This window comes from Conger conger, chromosome 17 (genome assembly GCF_963514075.1).
Source record: "Conger conger chromosome 17, fConCon1.1, whole genome shotgun sequence".
NCBI lineage: Eukaryota > Metazoa > Chordata > Actinopteri > Anguilliformes > Congridae > Conger > Conger conger.
In genome coordinates, this window is record NC_083776.1 from 3,071,239 (window position 1) to 3,090,404 (window position 19,166).

At 50.8% G+C, this 19,166-nt stretch overlaps 1 protein-coding gene across 6 annotated transcripts in view; it reads right to left on the reverse strand.

Moving 5' to 3' along the window:
* kdm6a (lysine (K)-specific demethylase 6A) overlaps positions 1-19,166 on the reverse strand; it is an 89,607-nt gene that overhangs the window by 12,552 nt on the left and 57,889 nt on the right. For 4 of the 6 annotated variants that reach the window (XM_061225479.1, XM_061225477.1, XM_061225478.1 and 1 more), the window contains 10 exons: positions 16,428-16,554; positions 13,903-14,001; positions 11,136-11,355; positions 10,519-10,653; positions 8,317-8,460; positions 7,607-7,684; positions 7,389-7,496; positions 6,858-7,220; positions 5,082-5,809; positions 1-100 (listed from right to left, as the gene is read on the reverse strand). The exon at positions 1-100 is cut by the window's left edge and continues 30 nt beyond it. In XM_061225479.1, the coding sequence (XP_061081463.1) occupies positions 1-100; positions 5,082-5,809; positions 6,858-7,220; positions 7,389-7,496; positions 7,607-7,684; positions 8,317-8,460; positions 10,519-10,653; positions 11,136-11,355; positions 13,903-14,001; positions 16,428-16,554 (2,102 nt within the window). The remainder of the gene's footprint in view (positions 101-5,081; positions 5,810-6,857; positions 7,221-7,388; positions 7,497-7,606; positions 7,685-8,316; positions 8,461-10,518; positions 10,654-11,135; positions 11,356-13,902; positions 14,002-16,427; positions 16,555-19,166) is intronic. The other 2 variants (XM_061225481.1, XM_061225480.1) reach the window with 1 other exon arrangement.

The window sequence follows — 19,166 nt, forward strand, 5'->3', positions numbered from 1 at the left end:
GTCCTTTGGCAGTGAGGGGAAAGGTGGGGCAGGCAGTCGAGGGGGGGGACACTTGTCCAGTAAAATGCTGCTGTTCGATAAGCCGTTCTTGCCCAGGTTCCTGAAATACAAGAACAACACCGCACTTAAAAATAGACATTTCTGGAAGTACACCAAGAGCCAACTGAACTGAGCATCGCACTGGGAGGTCCATGCAGGCAAGCGCTACTGGATTCTTTTGTTTTTAATGCACATCAGCATTTCCCAAAAACTTAATGAACAGCTCCAAGACAAATACACCACTGCAAAATAAACAGAGCCATTTTAACAAGTTTGGACTTTATCACGTGGATCTTTGCAAAGCTGGGTTGACCGTACGCCTGGGGACATCCTGGTGCCCTCAGAATCATGTGACCGCGACTCTAGCCAATGAGAATTTAATGAATCTGGAATAGAAAAGGACTAAACTGATAGAAACCCTGTCTTGAGCCAACTGAGCAGTTCATTACTGGAAAAGCTAGTGTTGGCCTTGTTCATGCAGGCAAAATCGCCAACAATACCAGACAAGCAAGAAATGGTGAGCAAGCAAGGAAGAAATGGGCCTTTAAAAAAAAAAAGATTTGTAAGTTTCATACAAGGGTTTTCCTGTCTCGTTGTATGTATCTGTGATTAATAACTAATAGACAATTAAAGAAAAGAAAGTTGTTTTTTGTTGGCGGGAGAATGTTCTGCCAGCCTTACATTTGTTGCTCAACCTTCGCCATTTTATTTTATTTTTTTAAAGATATATATATTTTTTTAAAAAGGCCTTTTTCAGCTTTATTGGACAGTATATAGTATAGAGAGACAGGAGGAATGGGAGCGAGAGAGAGGGGAAGACATGCAACAAATGTCGGGCGGTCGGATTGGAACCGTTGACGTCGCGGCTCACAGTGAGCATGCGGTCAGTGCTCTACAGGCTGCGCCACCGAGACACCACATCCTTCGCCATTTTGACAAAAATCTCTCCGATCAAGTCGTGTATATCGATTTCACCCGACGTGGTTTTTTACCCTAAATTCTGCAATGCATTCTGGGGAATACTGAGTGAACTATTAAATCTGCAAACCCTACAAAATGGCCGATCCCCTAAATAGCGGACGATATACCGAACAGGAAGCAATTCCCACAGTTCTGTTCTTGTGATACCTCATCAACCCTCAGTGCTTCACTGCAAGGGAAGGGGACAGGGGTGAGAGTATTATGGGCTACCAAGGTAAGTCCTCCTGCTATCCCAGAATGCATTACCAACTTTCATTTTTCCAGAATGTGTCAAACACCAAGTATCCTATTCACACAGTATGGTGATGCATTCTGGGATAGCAGGAGGACTGACCGTCCCACATGCTTGAGACTGCGTGGGCCTCATTGCGCTAATCATCAGCGCCGGTGACAGGTGGCTTTAGTCGATGAACAAAAGCCAGACGTGGCTCAGCTGTCTTATACTCAGCCAGCATGAGCAAGCTTTAATTTACAACCAAATGTCCATACAATAGTGAGTAAATTACCACAGAAAAACAAATTTAATTACTGACATTTGAAAGCTTGATCAATACCCAGTCAGTGAACTGATCCAAACTGAATGCATATTAAAATGTAAAAATGAATGGCCATTATGCAGAAGCATGTTTCTTGCATGCTGAGTTACTGCTGGGTGACACCGTCAGAGGCCCAAGCAGCGTAACCCAAGTGAAAACTCTCCTTTCAGCACAATAACAACTGCTGCTGCACAGTAACAGACGGCTAAGGAACAGTGTGTGTCATTCACATCACAGCACCGGGTTATAGGGTCGCGGTGCGGCTGGGTAACGCTCCAGCTAGTGATCGATTAGTATTCCAGCATTTAAAGCACGACAGACATCTGCAGGAAAACACTGGGGGGGGCGGGGGGGGGAATGTTCAACTAGAAAACTGGATACTGAATACATAATTAAAAATGTAAATGCAAGCTTGGTAATTACCTAGCCAGCTAATGAAATAAAGTTCAAATTTTAGTCTTCAATACAGCCTTTTATACAACTGACTAACTGAATAATTGACCTTGGAACTGAAGCAAAATTTATGTACATTGCAGTACACCATTAGCATTTAGCAGGCAGTCTTGCCCACAGAGACTTGCACACGATTTAGTTCAGGCTTCCGTGCAGCCAGCCCCAGAAACTCGGGAGCGTGTCTGAAGCTATTCCAGCACACACACAGCAGACACAAGAGCTGGTCACCGAACACAAGTTCAATCACATTCACTCGTCTCTATTCTATTTGGAGACTTGGACCTCACTCATGTTTTACTTGTTAGGACTGCCATTGTTTTCATGAGTTTGTTCAGGACTTGTCACAGACATTTTTCAAGCAAAATTGGCTTGGCACGACACTGCATTGGAAAAATACAGTATTCATCAACTACAGAAAGTTAATTTCCCACTTGGAAACACCACAGCAACACTGTTTGGACCGTGTATTGGAAAACCGCTGATGCCAAATGAAATTAAAACGGGTGTGGAAATTACAGCATAAAACGTGGGCCTGCTTGCGCAAGTTTGCGTAAGGTACTTAGGAACCACAAATACCCAAGAGCAAGAACTACACCATGCACATAATGGAGAACTACAACACCCAGGATGCACTTGGTTGTGGCAGCCAGTACGTTTAAAAAAAAAGAAAAAAAAGAAGGAAAATCTCATCATTACGCCTCTCAGCAAACCCCCATTATTTGTATGAAATTAACCGAAACATGCAGGTACCTGTAGACTTCCACGCACCTGTCGGTGGCGACAGCACTATTAGAGCTCAATATAAATAAAGACCTTCACCCCCCTCCCTGCGGTTTAGCGGAGAGAACATTCCAGAACACGCAGTTCCCCCGCATTGTGCAAGCCCCCATGCATTGTGCGCAGGGTTTAAAGCCCCGGAGTATGCAGGTTCAGCCCGGGCGGCTTCCTGAGGGCGTCGGAACAATGCGGCGACCTCATCGATCCGGGGGGGATGGGAGGGGGGGGGGGATCGGGTTCACATACTCCGGCGTTATGGAACACGATCGCTCGCCCCCCGCCCCCCCGCGCCCGCCGGATTTCATTCCGCGGAGATTGAGCGGCCGTCGAGATTTCATATCTGATCCCTGCGTCTCCTACGGGCTCCTGGGGCCTGAAGGACAGTCCTTGCACACACCGCGCGTCCCAGAATTCCAAGCGCACTGCGGTTACACAAAGTCCCCCCCCCCCCCCCCCCCCCTTCGTAAGGCGCGTGGAACAATAGCGGCGGCCCGCGCCTCGATCTCCGCTCCACCGCGGGATAAAACCTGCAAAACCTCATGCGCTCGCCTTCAGAGGGGCACAGCGCTAAACGCTATCGTGCGCTACAGCTTCAATGCGTCACTCCGAGGGATTGTTAGGGGCGAGCAAGGGGAGTCCTCCCGCTATCCCAGAATGCATTGGCCAACTTTCAATTTTCCAGAATGCTTCCCCGATTTCCGGACATCCACGGGCATCTCGAACACCAAGCGCACCGTTCTCACACCGCTCACAGCATGGTGATGCATTCTGGGATAGCAGGAGGACTGACCCTCCCACATGCTTGAGACTGCGTGGGCCTCATTCCGCTAATCATCAGCGCCGGTGACAGGTGGCTTTAGTCGATGAACAAAAGCCAGACGTAGCTCAGCTGTCTTATACTCGGACTGAGATTTACACGCTCTACTGGAGCGTTGCACCTCAGTGTGTACGTTCAGGGAATGGAGAAGGCAGATATTTCCTCAGGTCACTTGCCTATCGCAGAATTCAATAATAATAATAATAATAATAATATCTGGTCGTAGCATAGGGAGCCTTGTTAGGAATCCATACAGAATGGAAAAAGGCTCACGTGCAGGACCCGGGCAGTATCAGGTGTATTAATCAATCCCAGTGCCCGGATGAGCTCAGTTTACCCTGCGTATCCCTATCCAGCAGGAATCGGTTTAGTGGCGATAGATAGGCCTCCCTGACAGGCATACGAGCTCGGCGTTTGAGCTGGTGAGCCGTTTTCCCCCCCTTTCTGGTGGGGACTGTTGAACTTTCATCTCCACGCCTGCTGTCATTCCCTGCACCCCGGCAGGACAGCAGAAAGATATGCATCAATTTTATGGGGAGCGAGGGGGGGTAGTTTCTATACACACAAATATGGGCAGGATGCGTTGATTTAAGATGGAAAATAATATTTAAATACAGTAAAAACTGTACACTCCCCTCTAGGGTCTTTCAGTGCACTTGTCCCTGGGTTATGGTTTTGCACTTTGCTGCACGTCGCTCTGGATAAGAGCGCCTGCCTAATGCCTATAATGTAATGTAATGTAAATACTGTGAGAGAGGCCACATCCCCTCGCTAATGCAACAAATAATTAACTGAATTAAATTGATTCGGCTTTATCCCTTGAGCTGTGTAAGTGGTCCCTTTATGAAACTATCAGGCAGCAGTGGTCCTAGGCATAGGCAATCTAGGCAATTGCCTGGGATGGGAACTGGCTAAGGGTGTAATAGTGTGTATGGCTGGTGCCTTTCTTTGGGCCTCTGACTAAAACTAAAACAAATGCAATAGAGGGGAATTGCTGCAAAACAAGTTCTTACAATGCGAATCCAAGTTGAACATCAACATCCTCTACCCCAGTGGTACCCAACCCTGTTTTTGGAGTCCTGTAGTTTTCCACTCCAAACCTAACACAGCACACCTCATTCAACAGCTAGAGCAGGGCTGCCCAACCCTGTTCCTGGAGATCTATAGTCCTGTAGGTTTTCATTCAAACTCTAACAAAGCACACCGCATTCAACAGCTAGAGCAGGGCTGCCCAACCCTGTTCCTGGAGATCTACAGTCCTGCAGGTTTTCACTCCAAAGCGAACAGAGCACAGTTAAGGTTGTCACGACACGACACGACACGACACGACACGACACGACACGACACGACACGACACGACACGACACGACACGACACGACACGACACGACACGACACGACACGACACAGCAGAGATACGGCAGGACACTGATCAGGCCTGGAGGCGAGCAGGGCGGAGAGAGCAGGGCGGGGGCTCACCTGCAGGCCTTGAGCACGTCGCTGGAGCTGGGGTAGATGGAGACGGAGGAGGAGGGCGCGAGGGGCAGGACGGGCCGGCGGGCGACGGCGGGGGGCGGCTCCGTCTTGACGGGGCTCTGCGAGTCCTCCTCCGGGCCCTTGCCGTTGAGCGTGGGCCCCGGGGCCGCGGGGCTGTTAAGGCGGGGCGCGGCGCGGGCGGCGGGCGGCTCGGCGGGCCGCGGCGACGGCGTGGCGGTGGACGCGGCCGAGGCGGGCGAGGAGGCGGCGGGGGAGGGCGAGGCGCGCAGCGCGGGGTGGACGTTGTTGACCCTGTCGCCCGCGGGCCCGGCCTTCCCCGCCCGCGCGGCGGACAGCGGGGGATTGTCTGAGCTAAGGGCACCTGGTGACGCCGCGCCGGGGGCGCCCGCCGCCTGGTGGACGTGATTAGGCGGTCCCTCCGGGCCGGCGGCGCTGTTGGGGGGGGTCTCCCCGGAATGCCTGCGGCCGTCGGGCCCCGGGGCGGGGCCGTTTCCTGAGGGCCTGCTCTCTTTGGTTGCGGGGGTGCCTTGTTGTCCGCCTGAGGTAGCAGTGTGGGGGGGCGAGGGGTGGTGATTGAGAGCGGTGCCCGGCGTGAGCGGGGCGGAGGGCCCAACCTGATTCTGGGTACCGGCTCCGGCCGCCTGGGGGGAGGGGAAAGCCCGGTCGCCATTGGGACCAGCCGAATGCGAACCGGGACCCTTCTGAAGGCCCTGCAACCGGAGAGAGAAGGAGGGGGGGGGGGGGTCAGGATTACTGAACCACAACACTGACCCAGCAGCATTTACTCTCACCTCACCGTCATTAACAGTTATCCATCGACACAAATAACCGCAATGTCCAAATCTAGACTGAGCCAGATTAGATTTAACGTGACGTGTTGGGTTGTACCTGAGTGGAGGTGACGTGTTGGGTTGTGTTGGGTTGTACCGGAGTGGAGGTGAGGTGTTGGGTTGTACCTGAGTGGAGGTGACGTGTTGGGTTGTACCTGAGTGGAGGTGACGTGTTGGGTTGTACCTGAGTGGAGGTGACGTGTTGGGTTGTACCTGAGTGGAGGTGGCGTGTTGGGTTGTACCTGAGTGGAGGTGGTGTTGGGTTGTACCTGAGTGGAGGTGACGTGTTGGGTTGTACCTGAGTGGAGGTGACGTGTTGGGTTGTGTTGGGTTGTACCTGAGTGGAGGTGACGTGTTGGGTTGTGTTGGGTTGTACCTGAGTGGAGGTGAGGTGTTGGGTTGTACCTGAGTGGAGGTAACGTGTTGGGTTGTACCTGAGTGGAGGTGACGTGTTGGGTTGTGTTGGGTTGTACCTGAGTGGAGGTGAGGTGTTGGGTTGTACCTGAGTGGAGGTGACGTGTTGGGTTGTACCTGAGTGGAGGTGACGTGTTGGGTTGTACCTGAGTGGAGGTAACGTGTTGGGTTGTACCTGAGTGGAGGTGACGTGTTGGGTTGTGTTGGGTTGTACCTGAGTGGAGGTGAGGTGTTGGGTTGTGTTGGGTTGTACCTGAGTGGAGGTGACGTGTTGGGTTGTACCTGAGTGGAGGTGACGTGTTGGGTTGTACCTGAGTGGAGGTGAGGTGTTGGGTTGTACCTGAGTGGAGGTGACGTGTTGGGTTGTACCTGAGTGGAGGTGACGTGTTGGGTTGTACCTGAGTGGAGGTGACGTGTTGGGTTGTACCTGAGTGGAGGTGACGTGTTGGGTTGTACCTGAGTGGAGGTGAGGTGTTGGGTTGTACCTGAGTGGAGGTGACGTGTTGGGTTGTACCTGAGTGGAGGTGACGTGTTGGGTTGTCCACGGCCCCTCTCCGCTGCCTCTGCCCGGGGTTGTGCAGTTGTGAGGTAGTGTGTTGAGCTGCAGGTAAGGCACATTTCCGTTGCTTCCCGCTCCTGCCCTGTGATTATTGCCTACAGAAATAGTGTCTGCGTTACCCAGCATTCCTGCTGTGCTACAGGGGGCGGGGCTTGCCGGGAAAGGTCCGTTGGCCATTGGCTGGCGGGCGGAGAGGGGCGGGGCGGAGAGGGTTCGGGACAGGGGGGTGTTGGGGTTGGGGGCGGAGGGGGGCGACGAGTTCGCTGTGGGGCCGTTGGGCACGGTGGGGCGCCCCTGTCCGGCCGCGGGGTGTCTCATCTGGAGGAGGAGGAGGAAGAGGAGGGTCAGGTCATCTTCATCCAGCTCAATGTGCCACACCTTTCTCTGAGCGGTCAGGGTTAGTGCTACTTCGAATGCGCACTCAGATTGTAGGCATTTCTCAGGTCAAAATCCACTTCTCACTTCTTTTCACGCACGCACACACACCTGCTGCTGATGCTGCTGCATGAGGTTGAACTGGCCCTCCAGCTGATCCAGGATCTGTAGCTGCGCTGGCTTCAGGCTCGTCCTGTTGGCCCGTAACTGATCCAGGAGCTGTGCAGAGGCAGAGAGAGAGAGAGAGGCTTACCATCATAACTGCCATAACTGCCATAACTGCCATAGCACACAGCACAGCGTCCACAGCTGTTCGACAGTGTACCCACCTGCAGTTTCGGCGGTGATAAATACCAGTTCGGCACCTGCTGTTGGACCGGACTGTTCGCCCAGGAATCCAGAGAGTTCTGCGGTTAAAAAAATAAAAAAGGAGGGGGGAAGGGGGTGAGAATCCCGAAGGTGAACAGCCAGCTTCTGGAGCAGAACACGGACTGAAGCCTCGCGGTGCTAAAACCAACTCTCAGAACGGTAACGGTGCCAAAACCAACACCCACTTTAAAACGAAGCGCAAATGACAACATTAAACAATGTCCTTTTTAAACACGAAGAAATGAGACAATTCAATTTTTTAATTTAATTGTCAAAATGACAGTTTACACATAAAATGCATACCTTTTTGCTTTCGCGATTTTGACCTAGTTTAAGGTTAGCGAGCTGGCTAACGCAACCTGCAGTCCCTGATGGGAGTCGACAGAGCGAGCTAGCAAGCAGTCCCAGCTGTCAGATAAATGGCCGACTACACACATCTGCTTGACTGGTTACTTTTAGACGCATAGTTAATGTTTACATGCTTTTTTTTGGAGCAAATATGTCGTCAGAAGAATGTCAGAAGTGTCTCCCCACTGCATCCGTAGCTGGCTAGTTTTCTCAAACGGCTGGCTACTTAAAAACCTGGGGAACACCCTGAGCTGAGTGAAGGCTCGTGGCCCTGAAATGAGCCTTGCGTTTCGGTGTGGTGGGCGGCCCCGTTCCCCGGTACCTTGGCCGGGCTGGACGTCCTCTTCCTCTTGGCGGGGCTGGACTGGTCGTCGGTTTGGCTGGAGGGGCCCACGTGCTGAGGCAAGGGCTGCGGTGTGGCCTGAGGGGGCCTCAAGCCTCCTTCATTACTCTGAGCTTTACACGCCTGCCATCGACACAGAGCACAGGAGAGCGTTACAGCGCCACGGTCATAACCGCCATCGACACAGAGCACAGGAGAGCGTTACAGCGCCACGGTCATAACCGCCATCGACACAGAGCACAGGAGAGCGTTACAGCGCCACGGTCATAACCGCCATCGACACAGAGCACAGGAGAGCGTTACAGTGCCACGGTCATAACCGCCATCGCCCTGCTCCTGCCTCCACCGCGCTCTCTCACCGCCCCAGGGAGGGTCCGCTGCTGCTGTGTGAGAGCCGACTTCACCCAATCAACGGCCACGCACAGCCAGGGAACCACGCTGACGCACACACACACGCTTGCACACGCGCACACGCTTGCACACGCGCACACGCTTGCACACACGCTCGCTCAGACGCACGCACGCACGCACACACGCTTGCTCACACGCGCACACAAACGCGCACACACACACACGCGCACACACACGCGCACGCACACGCACGCGCACACACACACACACACACACACACACACACCCTTGTGTGACCCTCAATCACTGTGAATCAATTAAGAGGTAATTACTAGCACAGCAGCAGGATCTGAAATAAACTCATCTGAATAAAACAACACAAGATTAGCTGCAAGAATTATAGAAGCTAATATCATGGTTTTCTTACAGGTGTTTTATAGATCACCGGTGGCATTCAGCAAAGCAAGCACATATACAGTATATTTCAACATTCATCTTAAATAATAATTCTAAACTTTCTTGTACTGCATTTTCTTACTGCCCAGTACATCCTCTCAAAAGATTTTCCTGGCCCAAAAAACCCTTCTAATCAAGAGAAAGTATATTTAAGGACCTTAAAGGATTTTCCCCGGGTCATAAACTCTCAGATTCTGGCACAGAATCTTCCGGCACAATTAATCAGCCAATGTGGTTTTCTTGGCATGAAGGATGAGGAAAGGAAAAAAAAACTAAATAATTTTCAAAAATGAATAAACAAATTCTGTCTCGCCACCGTTTGCCATTAAAGCATTTTTTCCCCAGAGGTGCTTTTAACGTCAAACAGCTGCCCAAGAAAACAGGGATGGAGTCATTGGCGGCCAGAGAATTTATGACCAGGTTAACGTCACCAAAATACCGACGCTTCCAGAACCTTCTAGCAAACTAGTGACAATAAAAGTCCTCGGTATTCAATAAAGCACAGGTGACAAACAGCCAGCTGCACCTGTAACATTTACGTAAACATGAATTCACAGTCACAGCTCAGTGTTACCTGCAGACTAAATTAAATTAAATTATTCACCCACAGTCGGCAACAGTTAGCAGTTAGCTGCATGTTGACAGAATGAATGAGTGAAAGTTACATTATTTGGAAACTGATGCATGTGATGGTTGTTGTCACGGTAACCAAACCAAACCCCCCCCCCTTATCTAGGACTGAACATTGAATACTAACAATGCACTGCACTATAATATACATCCAACAAACCACTAAGTGTTAAACTAACAAGGGCAAATTTAAACAGTCTTGGTCTACATTTTAGAAACCATAACACACTCCTGAATCTTAAAATTAACCAAACAAATTACGTGTCAGTGCATCTACGTGGAATTAAATCCTTTTTTGCCTTTAGGTTTGTGTGTGCAGGCTTATTCAATATTGTTAATGTTGTCAAGAAAATGACAGAAATGAGCCACATTCACTAAACATTACTTTCAGTGAGCATTCTTTTTAATGTCATTTGAAAATTTTTTTTGGAAATTTAAATTTAGAAAATGTTTTTCTCCCGATTGTAAAAGGAGAAACAAAAATCACCGTAGCACAAATTCAGCCGGGCTACACTGAAAAGGCACAAACGGAGAGAGGCACAATTTTTGAAACACCCCTATGATCCACCAAAAGTCAGCTTGCGTAACAGGATGTTTTATTTGGCAGTAATGTTTTGTTTTTCCTTGTACAAGGAAGGGGCTGGGGGGGAAAGAAGGCTCCACTGGTGTACGTGTTTAGTGAGGTTGGCGGTCGGGCGGTAGCGGGGGGGGGTTCTACAGGACAGGTTCTCTAGCTCCTCTCACCTGGTGGGCAGAGTTCAGGGCTCCCTGTCGGGACGTGAGCTCAGCAGGAATCGGTAGGCTCCACGCCTCCTCAATACTAGGAAGCATTTTACTTTTACTCGGTAGACTACTTTGTTGGAGGTTACACAACTGAGCCTAGGAGAAATTGCGTAAAAAGACAACTTAATGCCGATCTAGGCGAACATGAACTATGGTGAATCTAACTACTGTCTTCCACTACACCAGACACTGCACTTCACTTTAAGAAACGTTAACAAGAGACTTAAGATGTTTCAGCATTGTATATATATATTTTTTTTAAATGAATGAAATGATTAAATTAAAAAACAAAAGGTCAAAGAAATCAGTGGGGAAATAATCAGGCTGGTGGAATAATGTTTACATGTTACAGGTGGAAATGCCCTCTGACTCAACACACATTAAACAGAAATAAAAAAAAATCAATTTACTTTTTTTTTTTTTTTAGGGCTAAAATGAAAAGGTGTGGGACGAATGCAGCCTTCTCAGTGGGTGAATACACGCACTCAGGAACACTGATGGGACAGCCCTTAAGGAGCGCACGCAGACCGAGGGGCTGGGAGGCGCGGGCGGAGGCGGCGCCGGGCCGCGGGAGGTACCTGCAGGCATTTGATGCGCGTGGCGAGGGCGGACGTGTTGGTGCAGGCCTTGCTGCGCGTGGCGTTGATGTAGCATTTGATGGCGTCCTGCGGCTGGTTGCAGGACTCGTACAGCGTGCCCAGGTCCATCCAGGCCGCCGCGTGCCCGTGGTCCAGCTGCACCGCGCAGATGTAGGCCTGCAGAGCGTCCATGGGCTGACTCTGCTGCTGGTACAGCACCCTGAGGGAGGGAGGGAGAGGGGGGGAGAGGGGGGGAGAGAGAGGGAGAGGGGGGGAGAGGGGGAGAGGAGGAGGAGGAGGAGAGGAGGAGGAGGAGAGGGAGAGAGAGAGAGGGGGAGGGAGGGAGGGAGAGGGGGAGAGAGAGGGGGGAGGGAGAGGGAGAGAGGGAGGGAGAGGGGGGGGAGGGGAGGAGAGGGAGGGGGGGAGAGAGGAGGGGGGGAGGGGGGGAGAGAGGGAGGGGAGGGAGAGAGGGGGAGAGGAGGAGAGGGAGGGGGAGGAGAGAGGGAGGAGAGGGAGGGAGGGAGGGGGGGAGGAGGAGGAGAGGGAGGGAGGGGGAGGAGGAGAGGGAGGGAGGGGGAGGGGGAGAGGGAGAGAGAGAGAGAGGGAGGGAGGGGAGGGAGAGAGAGAGAGGGGGGGGGAGGGACAGAGGGGGAGGGAGAGAGGAGGGGAGGGAGGAGAGGAGAGGAGGGAGAGAGAGAGAGAGAGAGGGAGGGGGGAGAGAGAGGGTGAACGAGAGGGGAGAGGGAGGAGGGGAAGACAGAAGAGGAGAGAAAGGGAGAGGGAGGGAGAGTGAGAGTATTGGGGAAGAGAGACAGAGAGAGAGGCGAGCAGGGGGAGAGACCGAGAGGGGGGAGAGAGGAAAGAGAGGGCAGGAGGGAAAGAGCGTTAGGGAGTGAGAGAGAGAGAGAGAGAGGTAGGGAGAGGGTTAAATGGATGAAAGAGAGATACAGGAGTTTCTGGGGGGCGGGCTTCAACGGAAACCTTTAACACAAGCCCATTTAAAAATTAGATTTTACAAAACAGCACCGGATAAACGACAGCCCAGGGTCCTGATAGAGGCGTCTGCCGCGATGCCTGTTCAGGTTCTCACCCATCGCCCGCTTCCTCAGAACCGTCCTTCCACTGCGGAGAGAAATCTCTCCCTCTCTCAGGGAGAGGACCACGTGACCCCGTACGCACTGAGGACCCGGGATGCAGTGGGGGAGAGGGTCAGGTTTCCGTCAGCGCGGCGATCCGATTCCCTGGTGCCAGGCCCAGGCGAAGATTTATCGCCCCTTTATCGGTGCGCTAAATCACCTCCGTGTCAACGGTGCCAAGCGCACACACACCGGCGGGTGTAAACACACACTGTGCCATCCACACTGCACGGCCGGGCGAAGCGGATGTCCCGCCGAACTGCATGAACGCTACGCTAGCGTGTGTCATCATGCGCTATTTCATCACAGGCAGCAGCGACGACAACTTCACATGAAATGAAGCAATAAACCATTCCATAACCACAAAATGACAAGGCTCCGTATCATCAGCGATTGATCGACATGCAGCTTTACGTAACTTTTTAAAAAATCAGTTACGAGCGCAGTCAGAGTTGAGAACAACATGCATCACTGCAGGAACAAAGATGAGGTTATCTATCCTCAGCCAGACCAGCAAAACAGGAGTTTTTACAAAATTTAAATCCCATCGTATTCAGCATACAGCTATGCATTAAAACCATGAAGCCCAGACTTCAACGCTATGTAGTATGCTTATATTTAGCTTTCGCCACTCTATTTCATAGGGAGCAGTATGCCGGAGGTATCGTTCCCGAAACATCCGCTTTACCTCCCGATTGCGGAGGAGGAAAGAGCTGGACTTCCTCCTGGGCGGTTTGGGTCGTGAACACGCACAGCGCTGGCTCTTTAGCAGCCTGTTGGAGCCAAGGCTACCCCGTCAGCGCACTACGAGGGCAGGCCACAGACGCGGGCCTGTTCCAGCGGTGGTTTCAGGCGGCCAGACTTCCGGTTTCAGCCGGCCAGACTTCCGGTTTCAGCAGGCCAGACTTCCGGTTCCAGCAGGCCAGACTTCCGGTTTCAGCAGGCCAGACTTCCGGTTTCAGCAGGCCAGACTTCCGGTGTCAGCAGGCCAGACTTCCGGTGTCAGCAGGCCAGACTTCCGGTTTCAGCCCGCCAGACTTCCGGTTTCAGCAGGCCAGACTTCCGGTGTCAGCAGGCCAGACTTCCGGTTTCAGCCGGCCAGACTTCCGGTTTCAGCCGGCCAGACTTCCGGTTTCAGCCGGCCAGACTTCCGGTTTCAGCCGGCCAGACTTCCGGTTTCAGCAGGCCAGACTTCCGGTTTCTGCCCCCAGGGCATCCCAATAACGCCGGCCCGTTAGTGAGAGAGCGACCGCTCCACAGACCAGCGGCAGCTCTACTGACCCACTCAAAACAGGGCAGAACAAAAGACTCAAAGCTTCAAAGAGGTCTGTGAAAAGATTTCAACTGGGAGTGCCAACTGGGGAAATTATTGAGGACAATATCTACTAATTGGGATGCATTAGTGCTTTTTTTTCCCCAACTTGCTCTACAGGGGAAGAAAACGTTAGCGCAGAGCCCTGTTGAATCCAAACAGGGGAGAACACAAAAGGCTGAAAGATCTTTTAAACAAAATGAGAGAGCAGGAAATGGGGTGAGAGCAAAAAAAAGGAGAGCAGAAAAAAAAAGCACAAAATAAGAGCAGAAAGAGAGCAGAAAGAGAGAGCAGAAAAGGAGAGAGAGCAGGCCTTTACCCTATCGAGCACCAGGTGTCCGCGCTGGCCTCCGACTTATCGATGGACTGCCTGTAGGAGATGAAGGCATCCTGGACCCGCCCGATACTCGAGTAGCACCTGGAGCAGAAAAACCGGAAAGAGCATTAACAACATGAAGCGCAGAAGTACCTACACTCACACGCAACCGCACAATATTTAAAAAATCACTCCCATAACCAAATTAAGCAGAATCCAAGTATAAATAGAAATTCATTAAACCAAATTCAGGCATGTCAGTGCATAGTATTTCCAATAATTATAATATAATAATAATAGGAACCAGGGGCAAGACTAAAACACTAACTTGCCAAAATCCAAAAGTGTCCTTCCTAACTTTAGAACAACTCCGCTGGTGTCCCAACTTCATTGTTAGCCATTGGAACTAACGTTAGCTAGAACAGTCACTAACTGCCATAACAGCTCCTCTGCCATTTCGCTACTTTTAAAATGGTACTAGCTAACGTATTTTCATTGCAAAGGTATTTGACAATTCAATAGTTTTATTTAACAGTTGGAATTCCCTGCTATATGTACAAATGAGTTAACGTTTCGCTTTTGCATTCTGACCGAGTTTAACGATGTTAGCCAGCTTTCAACGGTACCTTCCGTCACTACATCTGACTGAGTTGATAGAGGGAGTGTAACATTTGCGCGCGGTACTGAAATCCACGTAGCGGTTTGGACCGGTAGGTAACGTCACAGGTCGTATGGGAACAGGTGCCCTAGTCATACGTGTACGTTTGATGGGAGACATATGTCACCCCCAATATTTACATATAGATTGCTAGACAGTTAGTATGCTTGTAAGACCTATAAATACTCTCTGCTAGATAGCTAGCTAGCTAGCTAACTAACGTACATTTAATTGAAAAATGAAATGTATGAAACATGAAAAAAAGCGGCGTCAGTCGTTAGGCAACAGACATGAACATGAAAGTTGAGCGCCGATTTTGGATTGCATATTTAAGATTTCCTAACCTGGATTTCCTAAAATAGGATGAAGTAGATAATATTCCTAAAGTTATCAAAGATTTCCTTCTGTAATAAAAATCCTCTCAAGACTCCTGCCATCTTCACTTTGGACTTAAGATAGGACATTTCTGTCATACAGCCCCTGTACAAATGGAAATAATGCAATTACAATGCATTTCTGGGCAACTGGCTCTGGGTAAGAGCACTGCAAAGCATCCAGAATAAATGAGACCGTCTGATAGAAACACTATGGATAGACAAGGTCTTTCTTCTACAACATGAGCAGACTACCGCAGAAAACCAGCAACTAAAAATATCTTTGCTAACATCCCCCATCATCAGTGCACGTTCTCTGTATAACAGAACACAAATGCATCCAATTAAAAAAAAATGAACAACGTGCATACATTTAACAATGGGTTAGTGTTCCTTGTTTTTAAACAGTTGTTTGGACAGTTATCAGCTGTATAGCTAAAACCTAACTAACCTAGCTAGCCTCCCTCATCGTAAAGGCATGTTCTCTGTATAACAACTGAACACAAACACAGAATTTTAAAAACAAACAAGGCTAACCCAAGGTTAAATGGACATATGCACTTAAAAAGTGCAAAACAAACACTACAAGGTTCACGCCAAATCACTTCCATCTCCAAGTCTCCTAATCGCCCTGAAAGACGAGGGCGATTAGGAGGCCAGCGAGAAGAGAAAGGTCCACATTAGGTCCAGTTCTGAGACCGCTGGACACAGCACAAAATGGAGAACTGACTGCAACAACTCTTCAGTGACCCCACACACAGACACACAGACACATAGACACATAGACACACGTGGAGCCCGTTTTTTTTCCTTTTTCAATTTCCCAGGGTTTGTGACCAAGTCCAAGGTGGAATAATACACAACCATTTCATACAGGGGAGTCCATAAGTATTGGGACAGTGACACTGCAACTACAACAGGGTTCACAGGATATAGATATATCACAGGGAATACCCGCTAAATTTTGCCGCATTCCTTGTGAACCCGGAAACTCGTAGCTCTGATTTGGGAGGGTCATGTATTCTATGGTGAACAGACATTTGCCTTCTAAAATTGAGAGATGCAACCCCTTTTTTTTTACGCAGCCTTATTTCCAAAGGAACGCAGGGAAACTCAAACTCAAAGGCTTCCCCCCGCCACCCCCCCTTTGAAGAGCAGGTTTTTTGGAATGTTTTTTTTTTTTTTTTTTTTTTTTTTTTCTCCAAAATTCCAATCCCAGTCAATGTTCTAGAACACCATGGCCTTCGGTTGCCAGTAGCGATCGTTACATCAGCATTAGAATGTCGACTTAACATTCTAATAACACATTTGAATCACTTGAAAACGGTACTCCCCTCTAAGGTCTTTCAGCGCACTTGTTCCCTGGGTTATGGGTATGCACTTTGCTGGAGGACGTCGCTCTGGATAAGAGCGTCTGCCTTAACGCCTAAGGCATCATAATATAATATAACACAACATTTATGACCCCCATACCATAAAGGGGTCTTTACTCTTACCTGCCAAGAAAGTACCAAGACTGGCCAGAGTTGGGGTCTGCCTCCAGCGACTGCTGCAGACACTGAATGGCGTAGCTGTCCTTGTTGGCTTTATCTCCCAGCTGTTCCACTGTGTGATGCATCCAGCCTAACGGGAGGAGGGGTGGGGTTAAAGACGCACGTTTTTACCAAAACAACCCTATTGGTCCAAATCTCCCTCAATGAATCACACTCGCTGGCAGCCAATTCGCCCAGGACGCACAAGTGCATGAGCTATTACACTGTTGCTAGAACAGTGCACTGGCAGATTCATAATTTGCCGTATCCAGCTTGTCCACAGTGCAAACGATGGTACAGTTATGTGAATGCTGTTGCAGGCGGGAGAGTGGAAGGTCGTGTGAATGCTGTTGCAGGCTGGAGAGTGGAAGGTTATGTGAATGCTGTTGCAGGCTGGAGAGTGGAAGGTCGTGTGAATGCTGTTGCAGGCTGGAGAGTGGAAGGTCGTGTGAATGCTGTTGCAGGCCGGAGAGTGGAAGGTCGTGTGAATGCTGTTGCAGGCTGGAGAGTGGAAGGTCGTGTGAATGCTGTTGCAGGCCGGAGAGTGGAAGGTCGTGTGAATGCTGTTGCAGGCTGGAGAGTGGAAGGTCGTGTGAATGCTGTTGCAGGCTGGAGAGTGGACGGTTATGTGAATGCAGTTGCAGGCTGGAGAGTGGAAGGTCGTGTGAATGCTGTTGCAGGCTGGAGAGTGGAAGGTCGTGTGAATGCTGTTGCAGGCCGGAGAGTGGAAGGTCGTGTGAATGCTGTTGCAGGCCGGAGAGTGGAAGGTTATGTGAATGCTGTTGCAGGCTGCAGAGTGGAAGGTCATGTGAATGCTGTTGCAGGCTGGAGAGTGGAAGGTCATGTGAATGCTGTTGCAGGCTGGAGAGTGGAAGGTTATGTGAATGCTGTTGCAGGGTGGAGAGTGGAAGGTCGTGTGAATGCTGTTGCAGGCTGCAGAGTGGTGTATAGTGCAGGGCTGAGGAGGGAGTCAGGGGCGTAATGAGACAGTCTCATAAACGGAGCAAATGGTCTGCAGCTCTCCAGCGAGGAGGGGGAAGGGCTGTGCCGAGGCCGTGTGACAGCCAGCTCTGCCCAGAGCTCTCCAACACCCATCACCCATCACTCACACGCCAGGACAGAGACAGAACCAGCCCCAACACCAGCCCCAGCCCCAGCCCCAGATATAGAACTAGCCCCAGCACCGGCAGCTTAGCCACATGCAAAGACATGCACACGCACACGCACACACACACACACACACGCACACACACACGCACACACGCACACACACGCACACACACACGCGCGCACACACACACACGCACGCACGCACTCACACACACACACACACACGCACACACACACACACACACACACACACACGCAAACATGCACACATACGCACACACGCACGCAGACAAACACCCACAGACGTACGTACGCAAACATGCATGCATGCATGCATGCATACACACACGCACAGACACACGCACACAGACACACATGCATGCATACACACACGCAGACACACGCACACAGACACACGCACACGCACACAGACACACGCACACAGACACACGCACACAGACACACGCACACAGACACACGCACACAGACACACGCACACAGACACACACACACAGACACAGACACACACACACAGGCACACACACTGCTTGTCCTCCTGACACCTGCGGCAGGCTGCCCACCAGTTCACCCACAGCAACACCAGCAATTCCACACAGAATGGAAATGGCTTTATGACTGAGTGACATTCTGCCAGCAGACCAGCGTGCAGGAGGGGCGAGGGGGGGGTTGAGGTTGTTGGGTGCAGTGTGTCGGAGGGCCGTGAGTGTTGGGTGTGTAGTGTGTAGGAGGAGGAGGGCTGGGTTAGTGTGCGTGTGTGCAGTGTGTACTGGGAGAGTGTGTGTGTGCGCGCGCGCGCATGCACGTCCTCCAGTCATGAGCAGTTGCATCATGCAGAAGCGTGTGGAGACTGGTGCATTATGGGTAGAGGGGGAACACACAGGAGCTGGAACAAAAGCCCAGGGGCGTCCGCCGCCCAGCCCCTCACACACTCTCCCTTCACTCGTTTAGGAGAGCGTCTCTGCGTCACACTGCCCACCCTGCACAGCACTCTGATCGTGAAGATAACACTAACACACACATATCGGCCCAGACTGTCACACGCATTCCTCACAAAAACATCAGCGAGACACACATCACTCACTGTCCACTCCTTCAAGCGAAAAACACTTTTCTTTTCAACAGCAAGGTGTGTTCTTCCTTTACTTAAAACACACTGCTGTCCAGAACAGGCAATCGGTAACATCTTTTTTTTTTTTTTTTACTACTCCACGAAACTACTTTAAAGGTATTAGGGGGAAAATGGAGACAATGCACTTCAGTGAATGCGTAGGGAGCGTTGTGCATGTCCAGGTGTAGTCCGTGAGTCAGGTGTAGTCAGTGAGTCAGGTGTAGTCCGTGAGTCAGGTGTAGTCAGTGAGTCAGGTGTAGTCAGTGAGTCAGGTGTAGTCAGTGAGTCAGGTGTAGTCAGTGAGTCAGGTGTAGTCAGTGAGTCAGGTGTAATCAGTGAGTCAGGTGTAATCAGTGAGTCAGGTGTAGTCAGTGAGTCAGGTGTAGTCAGTGAGTCAGGTGTAGTCAGTGAGTCAGGTGTAGTCAGTGAGTCAGGTGTAGTCCGTGAGTCAGGTGTAATCAGTG